This window comes from Pygoscelis adeliae, unplaced genomic scaffold (assembly GCF_000699105.1).
Source record: "Pygoscelis adeliae isolate BGI_AS28 unplaced genomic scaffold, ASM69910v1 Scaffold103, whole genome shotgun sequence".
In the NCBI taxonomy this organism is placed as follows: Eukaryota; Metazoa; Chordata; class Aves; order Sphenisciformes; family Spheniscidae; genus Pygoscelis; species Pygoscelis adeliae.
Window position 1 is genome coordinate 5,189,492 of NW_008824723.1, and position 18,766 is coordinate 5,208,257.

General features: G+C 37.0%; 1 protein-coding gene across 1 annotated transcript in view; it reads left to right on the top strand.

Moving 5' to 3' along the window:
• Positions 1-59: 59 nt before the first annotated feature.
• PHF20L1 (PHD finger protein 20-like 1) overlaps positions 60-18,766 on the top strand; it is a 60,374-nt gene continuing 41,667 nt past the window's right edge. The window contains exons 1-7 of the mRNA XM_009323362.1: positions 60-114; positions 754-859; positions 9,327-9,498; positions 9,649-9,733; positions 10,527-10,615; positions 16,864-17,071; positions 17,760-17,885. Of these exons, the coding sequence (XP_009321637.1) occupies positions 777-859; positions 9,327-9,498; positions 9,649-9,733; positions 10,527-10,615; positions 16,864-17,071; positions 17,760-17,885 (763 nt within the window). The 5' untranslated portion in view covers positions 60-114; positions 754-776. The remainder of the gene's footprint in view (positions 115-753; positions 860-9,326; positions 9,499-9,648; positions 9,734-10,526; positions 10,616-16,863; positions 17,072-17,759; positions 17,886-18,766) is intronic.

Consider the following 18,766-nt stretch of genomic DNA (forward strand, 5'->3'; position numbering starts at 1 on the left):
GTCCGGAGCAAGGAGGCTCTGGCCCTGCAGCCGGGCACCCTTGCTCTCCGGTGGGCATGCGGCAGGAGCCTGCGGCCCCAGCGGCAAGCCACTCTGTGCTTCGGGATGATGAAGGTGGTACGTCAGGAAGTCACGACTATCGTGAAAGTAGTCGAGAAGAGAAGTGATTTTGTAATAGTCACTGAAATACCAAAAAAATTAAAAGGCACTTGTGAGCGAAACTTGCTTCGTGCTATGAATGAGACTCAAGAGGGCATAGGATGGCTGACGGTGGCCTTTTTGTTTCTTTATTTTTGGTTTTGCTGATTTCATCTTATTTGTCCTTTAGGCCGTGTTTATCTTTAAATTTCTGCTCTTGGTAAGGTACGTTTTTCTTGGTTTTGACCTTTTCCATGGCAGAGGAGAGAAAACACATTGACTCTACGTAACTCTTAAAGTTATACTCTAAAGGGATGTCAGGGAATTACAGTGTAGTACGGTTTTGGAGATGAGCACCAGGGTTTTTTTATTTTTTTGACTTAACGTTGATGACTGTTTTTGCAGGGAGGGGAAGAAATCTGAATAAAAATACGTGAATTTTTTTTAATGCCTTCTTTGGGCCTTGACTATACTTCTGAAAACTAAGCGGTTAGTGGAAAGTCAGGATAGAAATTGCACGTCTTTTTCCACCCTCTGGAATATATCTACTGTCAGTGACATGTTTCAGACAACATTATGTGTTTTAATATGACTTTTTTTTTTTTTCCTCCAAAGGTAGTGAAAAAGAAAATATCAAGATGAGTAAAAAGCCTCCAAATCGTCCTGGAATCACATTTGAGATTGGTGCTCGTTTGGAGGCACTGGACTATTTACAAAAATGGTATGGAGGACATTGTGCAGTATTTGCTAAGAGCAAAATTATTTTGTGTATATTGTGTGTTTTGATGTCTAATTATGAAACGTAGTGCGCCTATTAATTGACTGTTTCACGTGTGAACTTTATGAATTTCCGCATAATAGGTCTGTTAAAACTATTAGCTTTTAGGAAAATGTTCTCTCTTCAGAAATCAACCCAAGCTTTTCTATGGGTTTTTGTTCGTTTGCTTTTAGTTGCCTGTGCAGCCATAGTAAGCAATGAGCATTTCCAGAGTAGTGTGGAGTGCAGCGTCACGTGCGAGATGATGGGTCTGTTAATGTGGCAAACTTCTGTGACTAGAGACTTCTTTTGTTTTAGTTTGAAGGCATGCATGTGAATTTGTTTTGTATTCAGTTATCATACTTAATAGGTTCACAAAACTGATTTAAAAAAAAGAAAATATCCTTAATCGGAGTTCATGGAATAGGTAAGTACGATTGTATTTGTACCAAACAGTTGGAGGAATGAAGTGCTTAAAACTGTGACTCTGCACCACCCAGTCATATCCTGAGTAAGAGTCGAGACTATAAAATGGAAATTTGTGGGCACAAGGACCACGCTACACAGCATGCGTATTGTGAAAGGAGTTGTTCTCTTGAAATAAATCATTAGTCAAAATTTTATTAATGCACGTGCGCTAATTTCATGATGTATGCTGGCCGTGCTATTTCATTTTGAAAAATCCCTGGTTTTGTTAAAGTAGATGACACAGGAAGTTGATGCTTCTACCCAGAAGTTGTTTCTTAGCTGCTTTCTGATGAATTAGGGCTAGGAAATGTAGAGGCCTGTACCTGTTTTTCTGTTGCATTCCTGGAGAACTAAGCATGTTTGTGTAAATATCTGATCCTGCTAACTCCAAGTTACGTGATAGAGAAGTCTGCGTATTATTTACATGTTTACTCCAGTAGTTACGTGCTCTGTACAAAAAGTTGGGCTAAACTTTTTTATCTGCAGAGCTTTGATTGTAATTATAGCAAAAGTGTTTGTTTTATTAAATGGTCTCTAAAGGAAAATACAGTTTACAGAACAGTCCTTGTTCTTATCTGTTGCTATAGAGTGAGTTTTCAGCATACTGATTCTATAACTGAGTGTCAAGATCATGAAACTGTCTGAACAGTGCTGTAAAAATAAAATAATTTTAATAGAACTTTTTATAGTATCTTCTGTGATTAGAGATAATTGGTTAATGTAACTAGATAACAAAAGTTAATATGTAAAAATAGCTTCAGCTTAATTGTATCAAAAAAAGATCATTGAATATCCAGTGTACGGTTCGTATCAGACCTGCCCAGCCCTTTCACAGGGAAGGGTCGCATGACAGTTCTGGAGTACTTGTCTAGGTTTGGCCTTGTCAGGCGTGGGCCCTGTCGCAAGCTCTGCAGCTGAGTTGATTGGTATTTTCAGGCAGAATAGAACTTATCCTGAACTTTCTAGGAATTGGTTCATCATCTGGACCGCCAGGTAGAACAGGTCAAGTTTGTGGACTTCTGTGGTGCCATATACAGGAGCAGAAAGTTAATAATAAAATTTTGCACTTACAGCGACACTGAAAACAGGACTCTGTTTCAAACGAAATAATATTCATGTACGTAACCAAAGAGCTTGTTAGAGAAAGCCTACTGTTGTGTTATTATTAGGGTGACATGGGCCAGAATAATAGTCCATGTGATTTTTTTTTTTTCTTAGCTTTCTGTTGCATAAGGGGGTGGTGGATGTTTTTTAAATTCTTTCTATATATAAGCTGTATGTGTTCCCCTCATCTGCGTGCAGAAATACATACTTCAGAGAAAATAAAGTTGCTGAACTTACACGAAATCTCTTTATATTTTTTAACAAAACCAGAATTGAAGAGCAGTAGTATTGCTTAGCTCAGTCTTTCTACAAGTGACAAATTGAGAACACTTGCTGAAAAATAGCCTTTGAAAGGGTTTTAATTTTTTTTTCTCCATTTTTTTCTGAAAGCCTGCTGTCATTTAAAGATACAGTCTTCACGACCAGTTAAAATGTTAATCAAGAAAGGCTTCTAGAGGATGGGAAAAATACAGTAAAGTATGTTTTTGCTTGCTGAGGCACTTCTGCAGGTCTTAAGTTTTCATCTGTGTAGTAGTTGCTGAAATTCATTTCATGGGATCTGGTGTTCTGTTTGAATTCTGTAAACTTTGGAGAGGGTATTATTGTGTACCTTGACTATTTCTTGCTTAAAACCTCCGTACTTTTAAATGAGGAAGTTTTGGCAGGCAGTGTTTGGGTCACTGGTATCATTTGGCATGTATGATTGCCAAGTAGAAGAAAGCCTGGTCAGATCAGCAAAGACAGGCTGTCAATAAGCGTGTTTATTTTTGCTTTATTGTGGAGGTAACTGCAATTGCTTCTTTATCAAGTGCAACAGTATACTGTTGCAAGGGAGGTCATCTTACATAATGAATTTAAACCACTTGTTAAATTTAAATTCACTGAAGCAAACTATGAAATGCAGCTCTAACCAAAATCAATGTGATCATCTGTCAGCAGATAGTAAATGGGATGGGGTTGACTGAAAATAGAAAATTATTAAATATATACGAGATGATCAGGTGCCTGGAGTGTACGACCTGTGAAGAGAGGGTGAGGAAACTGAATTGTTTAGCTTGGAGAAGGCTTCAGGAGACTCGCTAGCAGCCTTCCAATACCTACAGGAATGTCATCAAGAAGACTCAGCCAAGCTCTCCACAGTAGTGCGTGGTTGGAGGACAAGAGACGACAGGCACAAGTTGAAACGAGAGATTTGGGCTAGGTACAAGGAGAATCTTTTTCCCCATGGGACAGTCAAGCAGTGGATCAAGTTGCCCGAAGAGTTTGTGGAGTCTCCGACATTGGAGGTTTTCAAGACTGGGCTGAATGACGCTGGCAAACCTGGTCTGATCCCATAGCTGACCCTGCTTTGGGTGGGAGATTTGACTAGAGGCTTTCTGAGGTCCCTTCCGACTTGAATTATCCTATGACCTCATACAAAAACGGATAAATGTGCACACCCCCCCCATGCTTCTCACTGACCAAATGAAACAGCAGTAAAACTGCACAGATCTACAAGTACGTGCCCACGTGTAAGACTGGTTCTTAAGCTGTTAGCTCCCACAAGTAGGACGCGGTCTCCACAAAGCTGATGTATTTAAAGATGCACCTCTTCCTTTCTTTTTTTTTCCCTCTTTTCTTGTGTCTTTCGTGGCTCTAGCTCTCTACTGGTTGTCCTGCAAGTGCCAGATACTGCTTTGAAAAAAACCACCCTGTTATTTTTCTGAGACCATAGTCTTTATTAATCTGCTTGATCTAAACTATAAGTTAGGTAATGAAGGAAGTACAGATACATGGCCCTTGTTGCAGTTCTAGAATGGAAACAGCTCATTAAAATAGATTAGTTATCAGAACAACAGCACTTTGACTATATTTGATTATCTGGATGGATTTTTTTTTTTTTTCCCTCTTCAGTATGGAGGAAGCTTTTTCCCTGTAAGACTTTGGGAAATCTTATTTTGTACAGTCCTTGCTTTGGATTTCAGTTGACTGGGGTTACTTGACAGCCAGGTATTTGAAAGAACTGTGAAGACTTTGCTTTATATTGATATAATACAATATATATAATAAAAGGTGGGGAGTTAGAAACAGGTGTTTGCAGAGTTTGCAGATACCAGAAGACTATTTGTGGAGAAGTCAGAATGGAGGGTATTTAGTTTTACATCCTCTACAAGGTAGAAGGAAAGACTTTTTTTATACCATTATTGTGAAGATGGGAAGTATGTGTCTGTTTCTAGACTTTGTAGGTGCAAACTTGGGCAAATTTACTAACATTTTTGCATCCATTTTTACAGTTTGAAATAACTGTTGTCCCATCTCACAGGGCAATTCACCACTTGTTGGTCACTTTTGAAGGGTCAAAAGGAAGATGATGATGTCAAAATGAAAAATACTGTCCGTGTGGCCATTAATATGTGTTAAGGGCATTGGAGAAAGCATTTTGTGTTTTTTTAACGCTGCCAAGAAATGGAAACTGGAAGTTTCCCATTAATTTTTCCTATATGAACATTGGAGCATTATTGTTGTCTGACCAGTGCTTCACAGTGTAAATTTTGTAAGTGATATTAAATTTTGCAGCTTTACAAAAATGTTGCGTAATTCTTACAGGCTCAAATCACTGGAACCTGAGAATGGAGAGCATGCAATATGTAAACTGGGCAGATACCATGAGCTAACAATAGTTTTCCTGTTCTCTCTTTAAAAAACAAGAACAAAAACCCCTGAAATTTGGATGAGACTTTATTCGGGATATTAAATACTATTTCCAGCATGCTATTAAAAAACCACACCTACAACTTGCAGGTTATTGTTTCTTCCCACAAAAAGAACACTTTCATTATTGAACTGGAGTGTGGTGGTCTGGGTTTTTTTGGTGGATTTTTTTTTTCCCCCGTGAAAAGTAAAGACTTTTTCCTCAGTCTTTTAGAGTGTATTTTTCTGGTTTGTGCTGAACAAATGTTGGCAAACTTGTTTGTATACCAAATTCATTCTGATCCCTTAGCGTGGAGTACTTGCTGGGGGCAAACGGGAAGAATTAACCTGACTGGAAGGTTGTTTGGCCTTAGACATCGTTACACTTCAGTACTGTAAAGAGTGATGTTTGTATTCCCCTTTGTAGTACTTCTTCATAATGCCTACTTGTAGCTTTGCGATGGAAGGAACTTCTGCATAAAATTTGTCGTGTATGAGGTGTAAACATCTTCATATTAATCTTCTTTCTACAGAATGAATATAAACATTGCTCTTAGCCATAGTAAAAGCTTTCCTGTATGCATTGTTACTAGAATTCTTTAAAAAGGCGGATTAAAAAATTTATGTTGCCATTTAATCTCTTATTAGCAGGAAATGCATACTTGCCTTTGAAATACTTGTGTAATTTTGCAATTTATGAAATTGATTATTTTCAGTAGAAGTACAAAAACTATAACACCAGAAAAATGTTTCCATGTAGTGTAAAATTTGCAATAGTAAATTCCGTAATACATATGCTTTGCTCTTTTCCACTGTGGGATCAGCACTGTGAAATATTACTGTTTATACATATTTGTGGCACATCGTGTGGCTAAATTTAGTGGATATTGAGGGTAATAGCTTGTTGCTAAATCCATACAAAGTTATTTTTGGGCTGCCTAATAACCAGTCATATATATCTTGGGTGGTTCAGACGTTTGCCGTATACTCCATCTCTGAGGATTGGAGTTGAATGCAGGTTTTGGCTCTATTCATCTTGCAACCACTGTCTTAAGATACATTGAAGAAACATAGATTATTGGAAAAAAACCATTATGTGATGATATGACTACTATAAGATATAACTATGCAAAACCAGTATCATGGACTTTGATAATGAAATTTTAAAAAGACTTTGGTAGCTGAAATCGTATTTATCAACGAGAAATTAACAAATAAAACACCTGGTGCTGCATTTCCTCTGTTGAGTGATCCCTAATGAGACTTAATATTTTGCATGTCCTCTTTTATTAACTGATGCTGGCTTTGCTCTTTTGGTTTTTTCCATATATATTAATGTCTTGATTCTTGGCTTGCTGAATTTTCCTTAAAACTATCTTCATTTTTATATATTTGTCTCTAAACTATACTCTGTATTTTACTTCCCCCTCTTACTCAGTTTTCTCTTTCCAGGACAGTGTACTATATTTTGCCAGTTTATCCCTTCTGTTTTCTACACACGGTGCTTGGAATGGTGACTTTGCTGATGATGACCAGTGAAAGCTACCAGCCATAACCACAATAAAAATGTAGCAAGGGAACCGCCATAGGGTAGCGCCATAATGGGAACAGAGTATTTGCGTTGTGGACGCATAGGAAAAGGAGAATTCTGTCTTTTGGCTGATGGTCCCTGAATTCTGTAAAATAACCGTAGTTTTGCATCGCTACCTGGCTGGCATGTGATAAACCTGAAATTTCCAACGGTAGTGAGAAAGAGCATCATCGTTCTTGCCTTCCACTTCACTACTGCAGCTTCAGTGCTTGTGCACAAGCTCTCATTTTTGGTTGCTACAAAGTGCACTTCCTGTCCTCTTGCTTTTCTGGTGTTTTTTGTTCCTTACCTCTGTTAAATGCTTTCTGTGTCATCCTTTACTTCTATTTGGAACTCTTTTAGGTAACATCGTTACTCATAGATTTGCTGTAGTAACAGTAAATTTACTTTTTCCTCTGCTTTGCTACTCTTCCTGCTTATCCTGACACTTGGTTTGTAGGTATAAGAAGTCTGAAATTGGAACACTGGGGAAGATGAAAAAACTACTAAGAAATTTTATAATAAAATTCCGAAACGTAGCAGCATGTAGAGTTAAGAAGAAAGCATTGTCAGAGGCAGGGCTTAGGAAAACCATCTCTTGGCTGACTTTGGTTTCTTGAAGCTTTGTTCAAAGTTAAACCAGAATGCTGATAATGGGATTCAGGTTTTGACCTGCGAGTTTTACTTTCTGTTTTGATACAATATATCATCAGATTCACTGTTCTCGTTAGGTGGTGGTTGTCAATCTGCTTGAGAGGGAAAAGGAGGTTGATGTTGTTGCTCCTCTGAAAGAAGTCTCATGGAGTTCTTTTATCTTGAAAAAGGTTTTGTTAGTGGAGTGACTAATGAGAGTCTGCAGTTTGAGACTAAGACATTGTTTGGTTTTTTTTTTAAAGTTCAGTGAGAAGAAGTTGGGAACATAAAAAATGGCTACAAAAATATTTTGCATTTCTGGAATGTATGAATGAGACAAATGCAACAAGAAGTTGGACTGTCTGTGTATTCTGAGGCGAGGGTGAAGTGTGGCTGAAGTAGTTGCAGTAGTAACCTAGAAAATCATTGAGACTTTTTCTCATTCAGCAACTGAGATATTTAGATGTTGGGAAGCTGTATGCAACACTGCAGCTGAAGAAGTAGGACTGGAGAAATGAAGGAGCAAATTGAGATTGACACCTTTTGTTTTAATGCCCTGTTCTTGTCACCAGGAAAGAAGGAAAGCCTGTACTTCCTGAGAACTTATATTTTAATCAGAACATAGTGTTAAAGACTGCTTTATCAGTGCCTTCAGTATTTTGGAGAGAAAGTATTCGAAATTGAAAATGTTGGCAGGGTTCCTGTGTATGTCGGTTGCATTTCTAGCTGATGGAATTTGCAGTAGGACTGGAAATTGGTTGCTCAGGCTCTGCTCTCTTACTACTGGCTACTGCTCTACAGTAGCACTTTTTTAGAAACACAGGTTGCCTCTTAATGAAGGTGAAAGACAACTGTCCTTTTGCTGTGGTCTTTCTTTCCAATACAAGTTTTGTTAACTTTAGACCATCCCTCATATAAACTCTGGAGAAAATTTGATGATCCAATTAACTTTTTTTTAGGAGATTCTGTGTGCTTTTGAATCTGTTTCAATACTTTTGTGAAGGGCAGAAGGAGCTGAGTTCTGCCTCATTCCAATTTTCTCTGCATTTCATACAGTGGATATAATGGGATCTAATAATTTTGGTGGAGGAAGTAGTGTGACAAAACCAGTTTGTGCCTTGCTCCCCTACTACAATTTTGTGAAATACATCACTTCGGTGAAACAGAAATAGTAAGACTGAATAATAGTTGCTAAGGTTAGAGGAAATTTGCCTTTTTTCCCTGCAAATGTAATCTCAAACTTTATGGTTCCTAAACTACATCTATGCCACTCCCAGAATTAGATGCCTAAGACTTCATCTGGTTGCAGCTCAGTCCTGATTAGTTCTGCTGAGTACGTAGAATGTTTGCTGAGAGTAAAATCCACGTGTTAATTAAGACTGACATATTTTAGTGCATGTGGAGCTACAGAGGGATGACTGCTGAAAGATAATTACTGTGAATCAAACTTAATGGCAGTGGAATCATGGAAGCTGATCTATAAATTAGTAAGTGGCTTAGATTAAGTTCTGTTGACTTCTGGGTTTGATTAGTTGCTCGGATTTGTCTGGAATCAATGGTATAGTTTGACCAAACATTTCATATGATAAAAGTAATGAATGTAGTCCTAAAACTATTTTATATCCTTCCCATCCCCACGCAAACAAAAACTCTTACAGGACTTTGCTTTGAATAAACACAGGTTTTAAAATTGATAAGCATAAACTTCTAATGCCAATTTCAGACAATCTTGGTCTGGGAGTTTGAGGTTTAAATTTGTGTGTAATCATCTGACTAGGATGAAGCTGATGACATATCACTGATGTGTATAGATAACTCTTAAACTAAATGTTATCCTGCTATCAATTTAATAACTTCATCTTTTTCAGACTTGGAGATTTCTCAGTACAAGGTGTTACTGTAACTTTCTGAATGGTCAGGTGAGCACTGTTGTATGCAAAAAAATGAAAACCCTGGAAACTTATCAGTTTACGTTTATCATTCAAGGTATCCATCTCGTATTGAGAAGATAGACTATGAAGAGGGGAAGATGTTGGTCCATTTTGAACGTTGGAGTCATCGCTACGATGAGTGGATTTACTGGGACAGCAATAGGTTGCGACCCTTGGAGCGACCAGCATTAAGGAAAGAAGGTCTGAAAGATGATGAAGAATTTGTTGTAAGTGGCACGTTTATTTTGTCTTTGCCTCTTTTTTGTAAACTATCCTACTTGTTTTCCTACGTTAAATCTCTAGCACATAATGTTTAATTCTTTTCAGGAAAATATCTAAATGATTAAAATGTTAATGACTAAATTTGTATAAAACAGGATTTTAAACCTGGAGAAGAAGTCCTAGCTCGTTGGACAGACTGTCGATATTACCCTGCAAAGATTGAAGCAATTAATAAAGAGGGTATGTATTCATGGGTGGTCCATTGGTAAGGCCTGTTTGCATACGCTATGCTGTAGCTGTAGTCTGCTTAAAAATTGACATGCGTATAAAGTTCTTCCTCACTGCCTCAATATTAAGTGAAAATGTTTCTATTTAATCGAATTTAGTAAAAGGTTCATCTTTTACCTGTGTGAGATTAGACAATAGGAATTTCTCCTGGAAGACAAAATGCTTAATGTTTCCTCAGTGATGAGAAGAATATCCTGTGCACAGTGTTATGAATATTTTGTACTATTGTTGATTTGGGCTAATGATACATTTAAATTTTTGTAACTGTTTTAAGAATGGTAGGTCTCTCTAAAGTTTTGTTTATTGAGGAAAAACAATGGAAATGGGGAAACAAAGGAACAACTTAGATGCCATACTTCACAATGGGGTGATATTTCTAATGAACATAAGTAGAAGTTGAAGTTTTTACTGTAGTTTAAAGCAAACGAAGATTTGATCGTGAATTGAATTGTTTCACTGTTGTGGCAACTTAAATATTACTTAATTCTTTCAATGAATTATGAGCAAAAGTGACACAGTAGCTTAAACATGCTTGAAATTGTCCAAGTGGACGAAGAGCAACAACATAAAAGCAGGGTTTCATTGAGGCTGTCATTTATTTCTCTTAAAATTCTCAATCCTGACTGTAGGTAACACCTGGTTACTTTGTTCATATAGACTACAAAACATTTTGCTAAAGCTTTCACAGTAACAAGGTGTGTTTGTTTTTTAACTAGTCATAATGATTACATCAATTCTCTTCTAGGAACATTCACAGTACAGTTCTATGATGGTGTTATTCGATGTCTTAAGAGGATGCATATCAAATCTATGCCAGAGGATGCAAAAGGGCAGGTAAGAATAATTTAGGTATCTCTTTGTTAAGTTTTATATAGATTTTTTTTTTTAATATCTTGAGATAGTAAAAATGTCATCTAGCACAACTAGTTTTAGAGTACAGTCTCTGTTCTAGGTCCTGCACTGCCTTGCTTCACCAGTTTTATGAATGATGCCCCAGAGTGTGCTGCTGAAGTAGTCTTGCCTCTATCTGAACTGTCTAGCTGCCGTACACTCCATTGCCGACTAATCTGTTCCCAGAGTTTTGTCTTGCAGAGTTTACAAAACCAGGGGCATCCAGACACTTTTTCCTCTGGTGCCCTTTCAGGAAAAAGCTTTAGCTTGTCAGTAGTCTGTGCTGCTGATTGATTATCTATTTATTTATTTATTCCCCACCCCATCTCTTTTGTTTGCTACCGTGGTAGCTTTTTGCCCACATGTTCTTACTAACATGACTGTTCTGTGGGGGTTTTCTCCCCTGTATCAGAACTTTTGGGGATTCAGACAGATAAATATTTCCTTATCTCTGCTAATGTCCAGTTGCTGTTAAAGAAGAGATGCTGAGTAGAAATTGAGGGAGGCTGTGAAGTAGAGGACATGATTCAGTCACTAAGCATATCTTTACTTGCAAAAGAAAAACAACATTGAAAACTGATACATGCTTTCGGTGGAAATGCCATTGCGTTTATCTTGCATGGCAGCTGTATTCTCATAGTTAATGAGCAATTACTCCACTGAAACTATTTGAGACTCAGAGACAAGAAATGTGAAAAAACTGTTCTTACTTGCTCCCAGTTTCCTTCAGAATACTCCCAACTTGGCAAACAAAATTCAGCTATTTCATAATTACTGTTGTAACCATCCCTATTGTGACAAGGGCAGATGGATAAGTGAATTGGCTTGAGAACAGCTCTATATCCTGGCTTCCAGGTTACAGGTAGCTGTATACTAGGGTTGATCATCTATGCAAAGAACATTGGAACTTTGTGCAGGCAACATTGCACTATTTAAACTATGTTTCCTTAAAGAGGTTAAACTGAAATCCATAGTCACGCTAACACTGGCTTCTTGCTGCAATCTTACAATAACTCTGTGGAACCACTATATAATATTTCAAACAATACTTTCAGTATGACAGTAAGATAGGAAGCTAGAGTATTTCATTTTACTTCATAAAAAGAAAAACTTGGGTAATGTGGTTGTGACTGAACTGAAATAGCCCTTCTGTGACAATGTGAAGTCGTCCCTTACTCTGTCCTGTGCTTTTTCTAGGGAGCTATGTTGTCTCTAATCTTGAGTTACTACTCTTAGGCTACAGGCATTTTCAGCTTTAAAAAAAAAATTATAAATCCATTTCTTAGCAACCATTTTGATGTCCAGACATGCTTGGTGGCAGTCCAGCTCATCTATTATTTCTAATTTTTCTCAGTAGTTGAGAGTTACGGTGTCAGTCTCATGCATCTCAGGGGCTGAATGTAGGTGGCTTCAATGAAGTCTTGTGAAAGAATAAGGGGGCCAAATTTACACTTTCTGAGATGGATTTAGAATTTTTAAGTTGTCTTGCAGCAAGAACAGCACCAATTATGCTTTCTGTAATGCTAATTGATACTAGTCTTAGCATTTCATCTTGCAAAATTAGAGATAGGAAGTTCTGTAGCTTTCAGAGGCAAAGATACTTTTTTCTGCAACATCTCCTACATCATTATGCGATAGTAAAATGTTTGTTTTTGAAAATATTTTTGTGGTATTTAAGAATAAAAATGTGATCTAAGACTTGGTTTGAAAATCAGTTATCTGAAACTGAGCTTTGCCCAAGCCTAGAACTCAAATGGATGTTTTTGCTTTTTTGCATTATTTATTTTATAAGAAGACATTTACTAAAAATTATGTAAAGCTTAAAAAAATGCCAAGGGTATAACTTGATTTGAAAAATAGTGGAGTTGGCAGATCCAACACTTCATGCTTAATTTAAGCCTATGTCTTGTTTTTTGTCTGTTTCCAAAGAAAAAATACATTTCAAGAGATGAGTGTAAGCTTAAGATACTTCAAGTTCTAGTGCATTAGCAAATTTAACAAATGCAAGATCTGTTTGGAAGGTGTGTGCTAAGCATGCAGAATTTGAATTACATGGAGAAAGAGGGATATAGGCTAGTTAATTTTTTTGATTTGAGCTTAGTGTGTCTTAAAGGAAGAGATTGTAAACACTGTAACACTCAAACTATTTTTGAGTTGCAGAAGTGTGTTTTAATAAGACTCAGCTGTGAGGGTGGAAAGGCAAAATTTTTAAAGAGTGGAAAATATTGGTGTGGTTCAATGCAATGAGACTATAGGTTAGGTTGCTCTGCAGATAAGTGCAAATTAATTGAAATCACACAGAAATGTGGCTAATGTAGTACAGAGAGAAAATAAAAAAAGATGGGGATATTGAGACTACCCTTGTGAGAGCACATATGAAGTATTTGGATAACTTACTTTTTCTGTTTCATGTTTTTTGTTTTATCTTCGATATAATTAGGCGCGCGAGAGGGAGCAGATAGCGCCGGAGCTGAGATTAGTGACGGAAATCGAACCAAAAGAAGTGAGTTTTGAGGAGGGTTTTGAAGGAGAGGGAGGGGACTTGGCACACAGGAAGAGGAAGCTGAGGAAAAAGCATGGATTTGCGATTGGGACAGAGGAAAAAAGAAGATGTGACAGGAGACAATGTGAGCCAAGATGTAGATGGGGCAGACTGTTTAGAATTGAAAGGTGAGGGTAAGGAATCCAGGCTTGATGTGGAATCAGCCAGTCAATAGATCGATGATGTTTTATGTATGTGTATGTATGAATGTGTGAGAGTTGGGAGTTGTGATGTGTCAGGAGAGGAAAAACAGCTGAATCTTTAGTACTGTAGAGAAGCAAAAAGGTGGTGGTTGTAGGCAGGTGAAGGGAGAACGATGTGTGTGTGAATTTGCTGTTGGCACAAGGGTTGGATTTTAGAAATGATTCTGGTTTTGCCTTCCCACTGTTGCGGGTTTAAGGTTACGCAAAGGAATATTTTAAATTACAAGTGTTTTAGCCAATTGATGTGTAAGGCTGTTGGGTAATTTCTACTAACGTATTTCTTGATCGTGCAATTTCCTGTGCTTTGATTTAGTGAATCTAATTAGCATAATGACAGTTTTCCTCTGTAGTGGTAAAGTAATGTTTTGTCTCCTAACTACAGTGTCCCATTACTTCTCTGCTGTCAAACTTATCAGCTTACTTGAAAGATGAATTTTAGTAAGATAAAAAAGAAGGAAATACACGTTTTATTTTTTTTTTAAAGTTATATATGTAAATGAGAAACTTTCACTGGGGTGAGATACTGTGGGAAGCAGGAAATCAGGCTGGATGGTGCAGAGTTACAACACCACAGCCAATAGAGGGACAACGTCAGGACACGAGGGGAAAGTAGGGAAAACTTCTCTTAGGATGATTTTGGTTTTACTTCATTAATTTGTAGTGTATTCATATTTGTGCCCTTATCTTTGTGTATACTGAACGCTCTGGGGAAAAGTCCTGCTATTAAAGATTTGCAACTAGTTTCTGTGATACCTATGATATTTAGCGTCCTGCTATTATGGTTGACAGAGTAGATAACAACAACCTTGAGATAGATTTCAGAATTCATTGTGCTGTAGGCTCCCACTGTTATTCTCCCATTTTTTGTTAATTTTTTCTAAGAATTCTGAAAAAGGCACAAACATATCTTTTTGAAGGAGCAGTTCCTGTGCTCTTCAAAAGAAATATAGTCACCTTAGCATCTTAGATGCTAAATAGTTCTCACATGTCAGGAGCTGTGCAGCTGAGCAGTCGCTCAGCAGGAGTTCAAGGTTAAAAAGCAGGAATTACCTGTGTCACTTTAGTGCCTATATGTTTACTACAGAGCCAAAATAAAGATGGACCCACAGAGTTTCTGGCCAATTCAGAATCACAAAATTGTTGAGGTTGGAAGGGACCTCTTGAAATAATCTTGTCCACCCCCTGACTCAAGGTTCTCTTCATGGAGTTTAAGTTTACATGTTAATCTAGAAAAAAAGTGTAACTATCACCATAATTAATGTCTTTCTGCTCTGGCTTCTGAATGTTTAACCTTTTTTTGCTTCATTGTTATATGTGTCCTGCTACCTTTTCTAAGCTCCATGGCTTAAGGAAAGTATCCAAACAATGAAATAAAATGCAAACAAAAAAACCCTTCATCTTGCACCAGAACCGCTACCATTAAAACAGGTTAGTTAGTTCAGTGTGGTCCTTGAAGTTTGTTATCTTTGGAAAGCTGCTGATTTCAGGGTGCTTAGCTTGACTGAAAATTAAATGCTGCTTAGAAGCTGTTTTGATGCAGGCTGCCCTTCCTTTGCTTCCCAGTTTTATCATAAGATCCAAGCTCCAGCCATGTTACTGATCCTCTTCATCCCTTGGCCAGGGTACAGTGTAAGACTTCTACTCTCAGGTCTCCTAACTCCTCACCAGCACAAATAGCTCAATCCTTTTTTTGTCCTGCTGGATGGGCAAGGCTCTGGATGGACTGGAGCTAATGTGTGTGCTCGTTTTGGCTGGCCAAAAAAGAGGTATGTGTGTTTTTGATTGACTATGCAGCTGGCGGTTAGACACGCTCTTTGTGGCTGGCATGTCACTAAATGGCCTTGGTAGTTGCCTGTTGTGTAAGCATTGCCAAAGTGCTTCCAAACTCTTCTGCTGCTAGCTAGATTGAGTGTATGCATCCTGCATTGACAGTTTGGACACGGAACACTTTATCTTAGAGGAATCAAAAATGTTGGTGTTTCTAGGTACATAGCTTGATGCAATGTAGAAGCATAACCTATGTAAAGCAGTGATTTAAAAGTATTGAGCTATGGAAAAGGAAAAGCATAATACAAGGAAAATGCTTTGTATTTTGTGTTATGCTTTTCTCATACATCAAAGAAGGCAAAGAAACCTCAGTAGAACAGAAAGTTGAAGTACTTATAATAAGTAATGAGTGGGAAAAATCTTGAAACAAGATTTATAAAATCAAGATACTTTAGGTACTTCATGATAACATAACAACAAGGTAACAGTCCAGAATAAAATACAGTCTATTTACAGTTGGGGGGGGAATTTACTGTAAAGCACTCATGTGAAGCTAGATAAAAAATGGTCTTTATCATACCTTTTTTTATATGTGGTAGTACAAATCTGCAAATACTCTTGTAGCCAAACTGCCATGTAATAAATTACCATTCGAAATACTCAGATGCTTAATTTTTACTGGTGGAGGATGGACTTTGCCATTGGTTTTTATATCACATATACCTTCTCTGTGGAAAAACTCTGTACCGTGATGTTATAGAAAATTTGAAAAAATACTTCAGTTAAAAGGATCAAGTTAAAATTTTGGCAATCAGATTGATCCCTGACACTCAGGAGACATAAGGCAGGAATCTGATAACTCCAAACTAGTGGAAAGAGCTTGGCTCAGCCTTGGAAGTATTGAATATTGAGTTCTCTCCGCTGACTTACAGGGTGGCTAGACTTCGTCTACGTGCCAAAAAATAGATGAATTTGGGCTGTATGTTCTGTTGTTCACTCCTTGGATGTTTCTGTATGGTCAAATAAGCCATTATCCAAAATGGCACTTTTATTACCTTAAATGTAGATTGTGAAATTCAGTCATATTATAGAGCACTTTATTGAAATTATTGAATGAAACTGCTAATATGCAATACAGAAAGAGTGCTGTCTGTAGTTACTCTAGAAACACAGGTATAATTAGAAAAGAGTTGTGCCTGCTTTATCAGTTTAATTCAGGAAGAACTCTGCCCAATCATGCAGCTGGCTGGACCATGCTTTGAGTTGATTGTAGTTTTGAATAATAGTTAAATTTGAGCAACAATGGAATTGGTGTCTTTCACAGCCAGAAGGAAAGTAACAAAAAAGTCAGTGTTCTGGGTTTGGGAGCTCCTGGGTATCTAGAGCTATTACACATAAAATAGGTAGCAGGGAACGTGTGGAGCCAGAATTCTATACACAGTGGTTTTTCTGAAGGTTTTTTCTTTTTGCTTTTTATCCATGTGGCATACTGCTAATACTTTGAGGTTTTTTTAGGCAATTTGGGAAACTCATTTTATCACTCTCTGAGTAGTAGCCATAAAAATTAATTCAGTTGCTCTTGAACATTTCTAGATGAAGTTTCACTGGGTTTATAAGTATCTTCTGTTAGAGTCTCAGGCACTTGTTAATACTTACTTACCATTTTTTCCTTTTTGGAGGATTGGATAGCTTTGGTCAAAGCTGCTGCTGCAGCAGCAGCCAAGAACAAAGCAGGAAGTAAACCTAGAACCAGCGCAAACAGCAATAAAGATAAAGAGGACAGAAAATGGCTAAAAGTTCCTTCAAAAAAGGAAGAAACCTCAACCTCTACAATCATGCAGGAAGTCCAAAAAAAGGAAGAGGAGCCTACATCTAGTGACACATTTGGTAAAAACAAATTTTATAAAAGATAAAATAGGTTTTTCTGTAGTGTTGCAGTAGAATTCCTGTTGTTAATTTTGCAATTAAGTAATAAATTGTATTTCTAGAGAAATACTAGACATCTAGAGGATGTCTCATTTGCTGTTGTGATAACTGTTATGATACATAACAGTAATCAGCTTAGAAACAATTTTTTATCAGATAAATCTAGTTGGGTCAGCAGTTAATCCTTGTGCAAAACTTCTAACTAGCTCTAACAAGAGCAGAACATAGGGTTTTGGGGTTTTTTTTAATAACTTCATTGTAGGCTTTGGTTCATATTCCTGCATCTTCTGTTACCTGTGAGATAATCCCTGATCCTGTTTTAAGGAAAAAAATTCCAATATGGGTGATATATCCATATTCAGAGATGTTTGAAACTATTTCTGGGTTGATAAGAATTTGTTCAATTTAAGTCTTTAATACTGCATTTCTCATAATATTGAGTAAAAATTACAAATTTTGAGGTAATCTGCATCTTGTTTCAATGTGTAACACTAAATCTTCAGAATGTGTCATTTTCATTTTTAAAAGAATTTTAAAGTTTCTTTACTGCAGTATTCTAATAGCAGTTCTGAAATACTTAAGTATTTTGGAGATTGTTATGTATTTATGAAATGTGAGTTTATTAGATTTCTCTTCTGTTTAAAAGTAGGATTTCCTGTAGTGGATGTTCCAAAGATGGCCTTTGTGCAGGCAGAGAGCACGTTATCACACAAGAGGAAAAGTAATCTAGGCAACTCATTTCAGGCAAAGAGAGCTCGTCTTAACAAGATCACTGGTAAAATACTTCTTTGTTGTTGTTGACTTTTTTCCTTTTTAATGTAGTGAAATATACATGCTTGCCTATAAGATACTAAAGTAGATGGGTAAAAGCACATTCATGAGGTAGATATTCACTACAGTCTTTTACTTGTTTGGAATTTTAAAGGAATCTATAAATGGTAATAAAATCTACCTTGTTCATAAATTCAGAGAATGGTCTCAGACTTGACTTGGTCTTTTTAGTTTTCTAGGAAGATAACCATCCTGAACTGATGAATTTCTTGAGTATATTTTAACTCCAGCTGCACAATTTTCTCCATTGTCGGGTGAATTTGGGGTTCGTACAACTTCTTAACATGGTCATGAGTTACATACCACCACTGTAAATTAAAGCTTTTGTTAGCTGTGGAAAAACTAAATGTTTTGTCATAGTTTGTTGTAAAGGAAAACTGTTCCTGAAAACAGTTTACAGTATGTCATTTAAAAGTATACAAGCCTAGCTACAGATTGAAGCAATGAAGATCTGAAAGGTTTTTTTTCAGTCTCTAAGGCATTCATTCCCTATGTTTATTACTCAAAGGTATCAATGGAAAACAACTATGCAGCTATAGAATACATTTTATACAACAGAAAATGGAATAACAGATGATTGGTCTTATCTTTAAAAGTTGAAAAGTGCATTTTATTCCAAAATTTAATAGAAATTTACTTAACTGTGGAAAAATTATTTCAGTTTGTATCCCTCCTCCCCCATGCCTCACAATAAGCAAATTGTGTTGCCAGCATTGATCCTGTCAGTATTTAGGATGAGGTAATATGTTTGTACCTGTGCTGGGAAAGTGTCAGGTGCATTTCAAAAGCTGGATGGAAAAAAGTTGTGAAGTCGTCGTGTCTCCC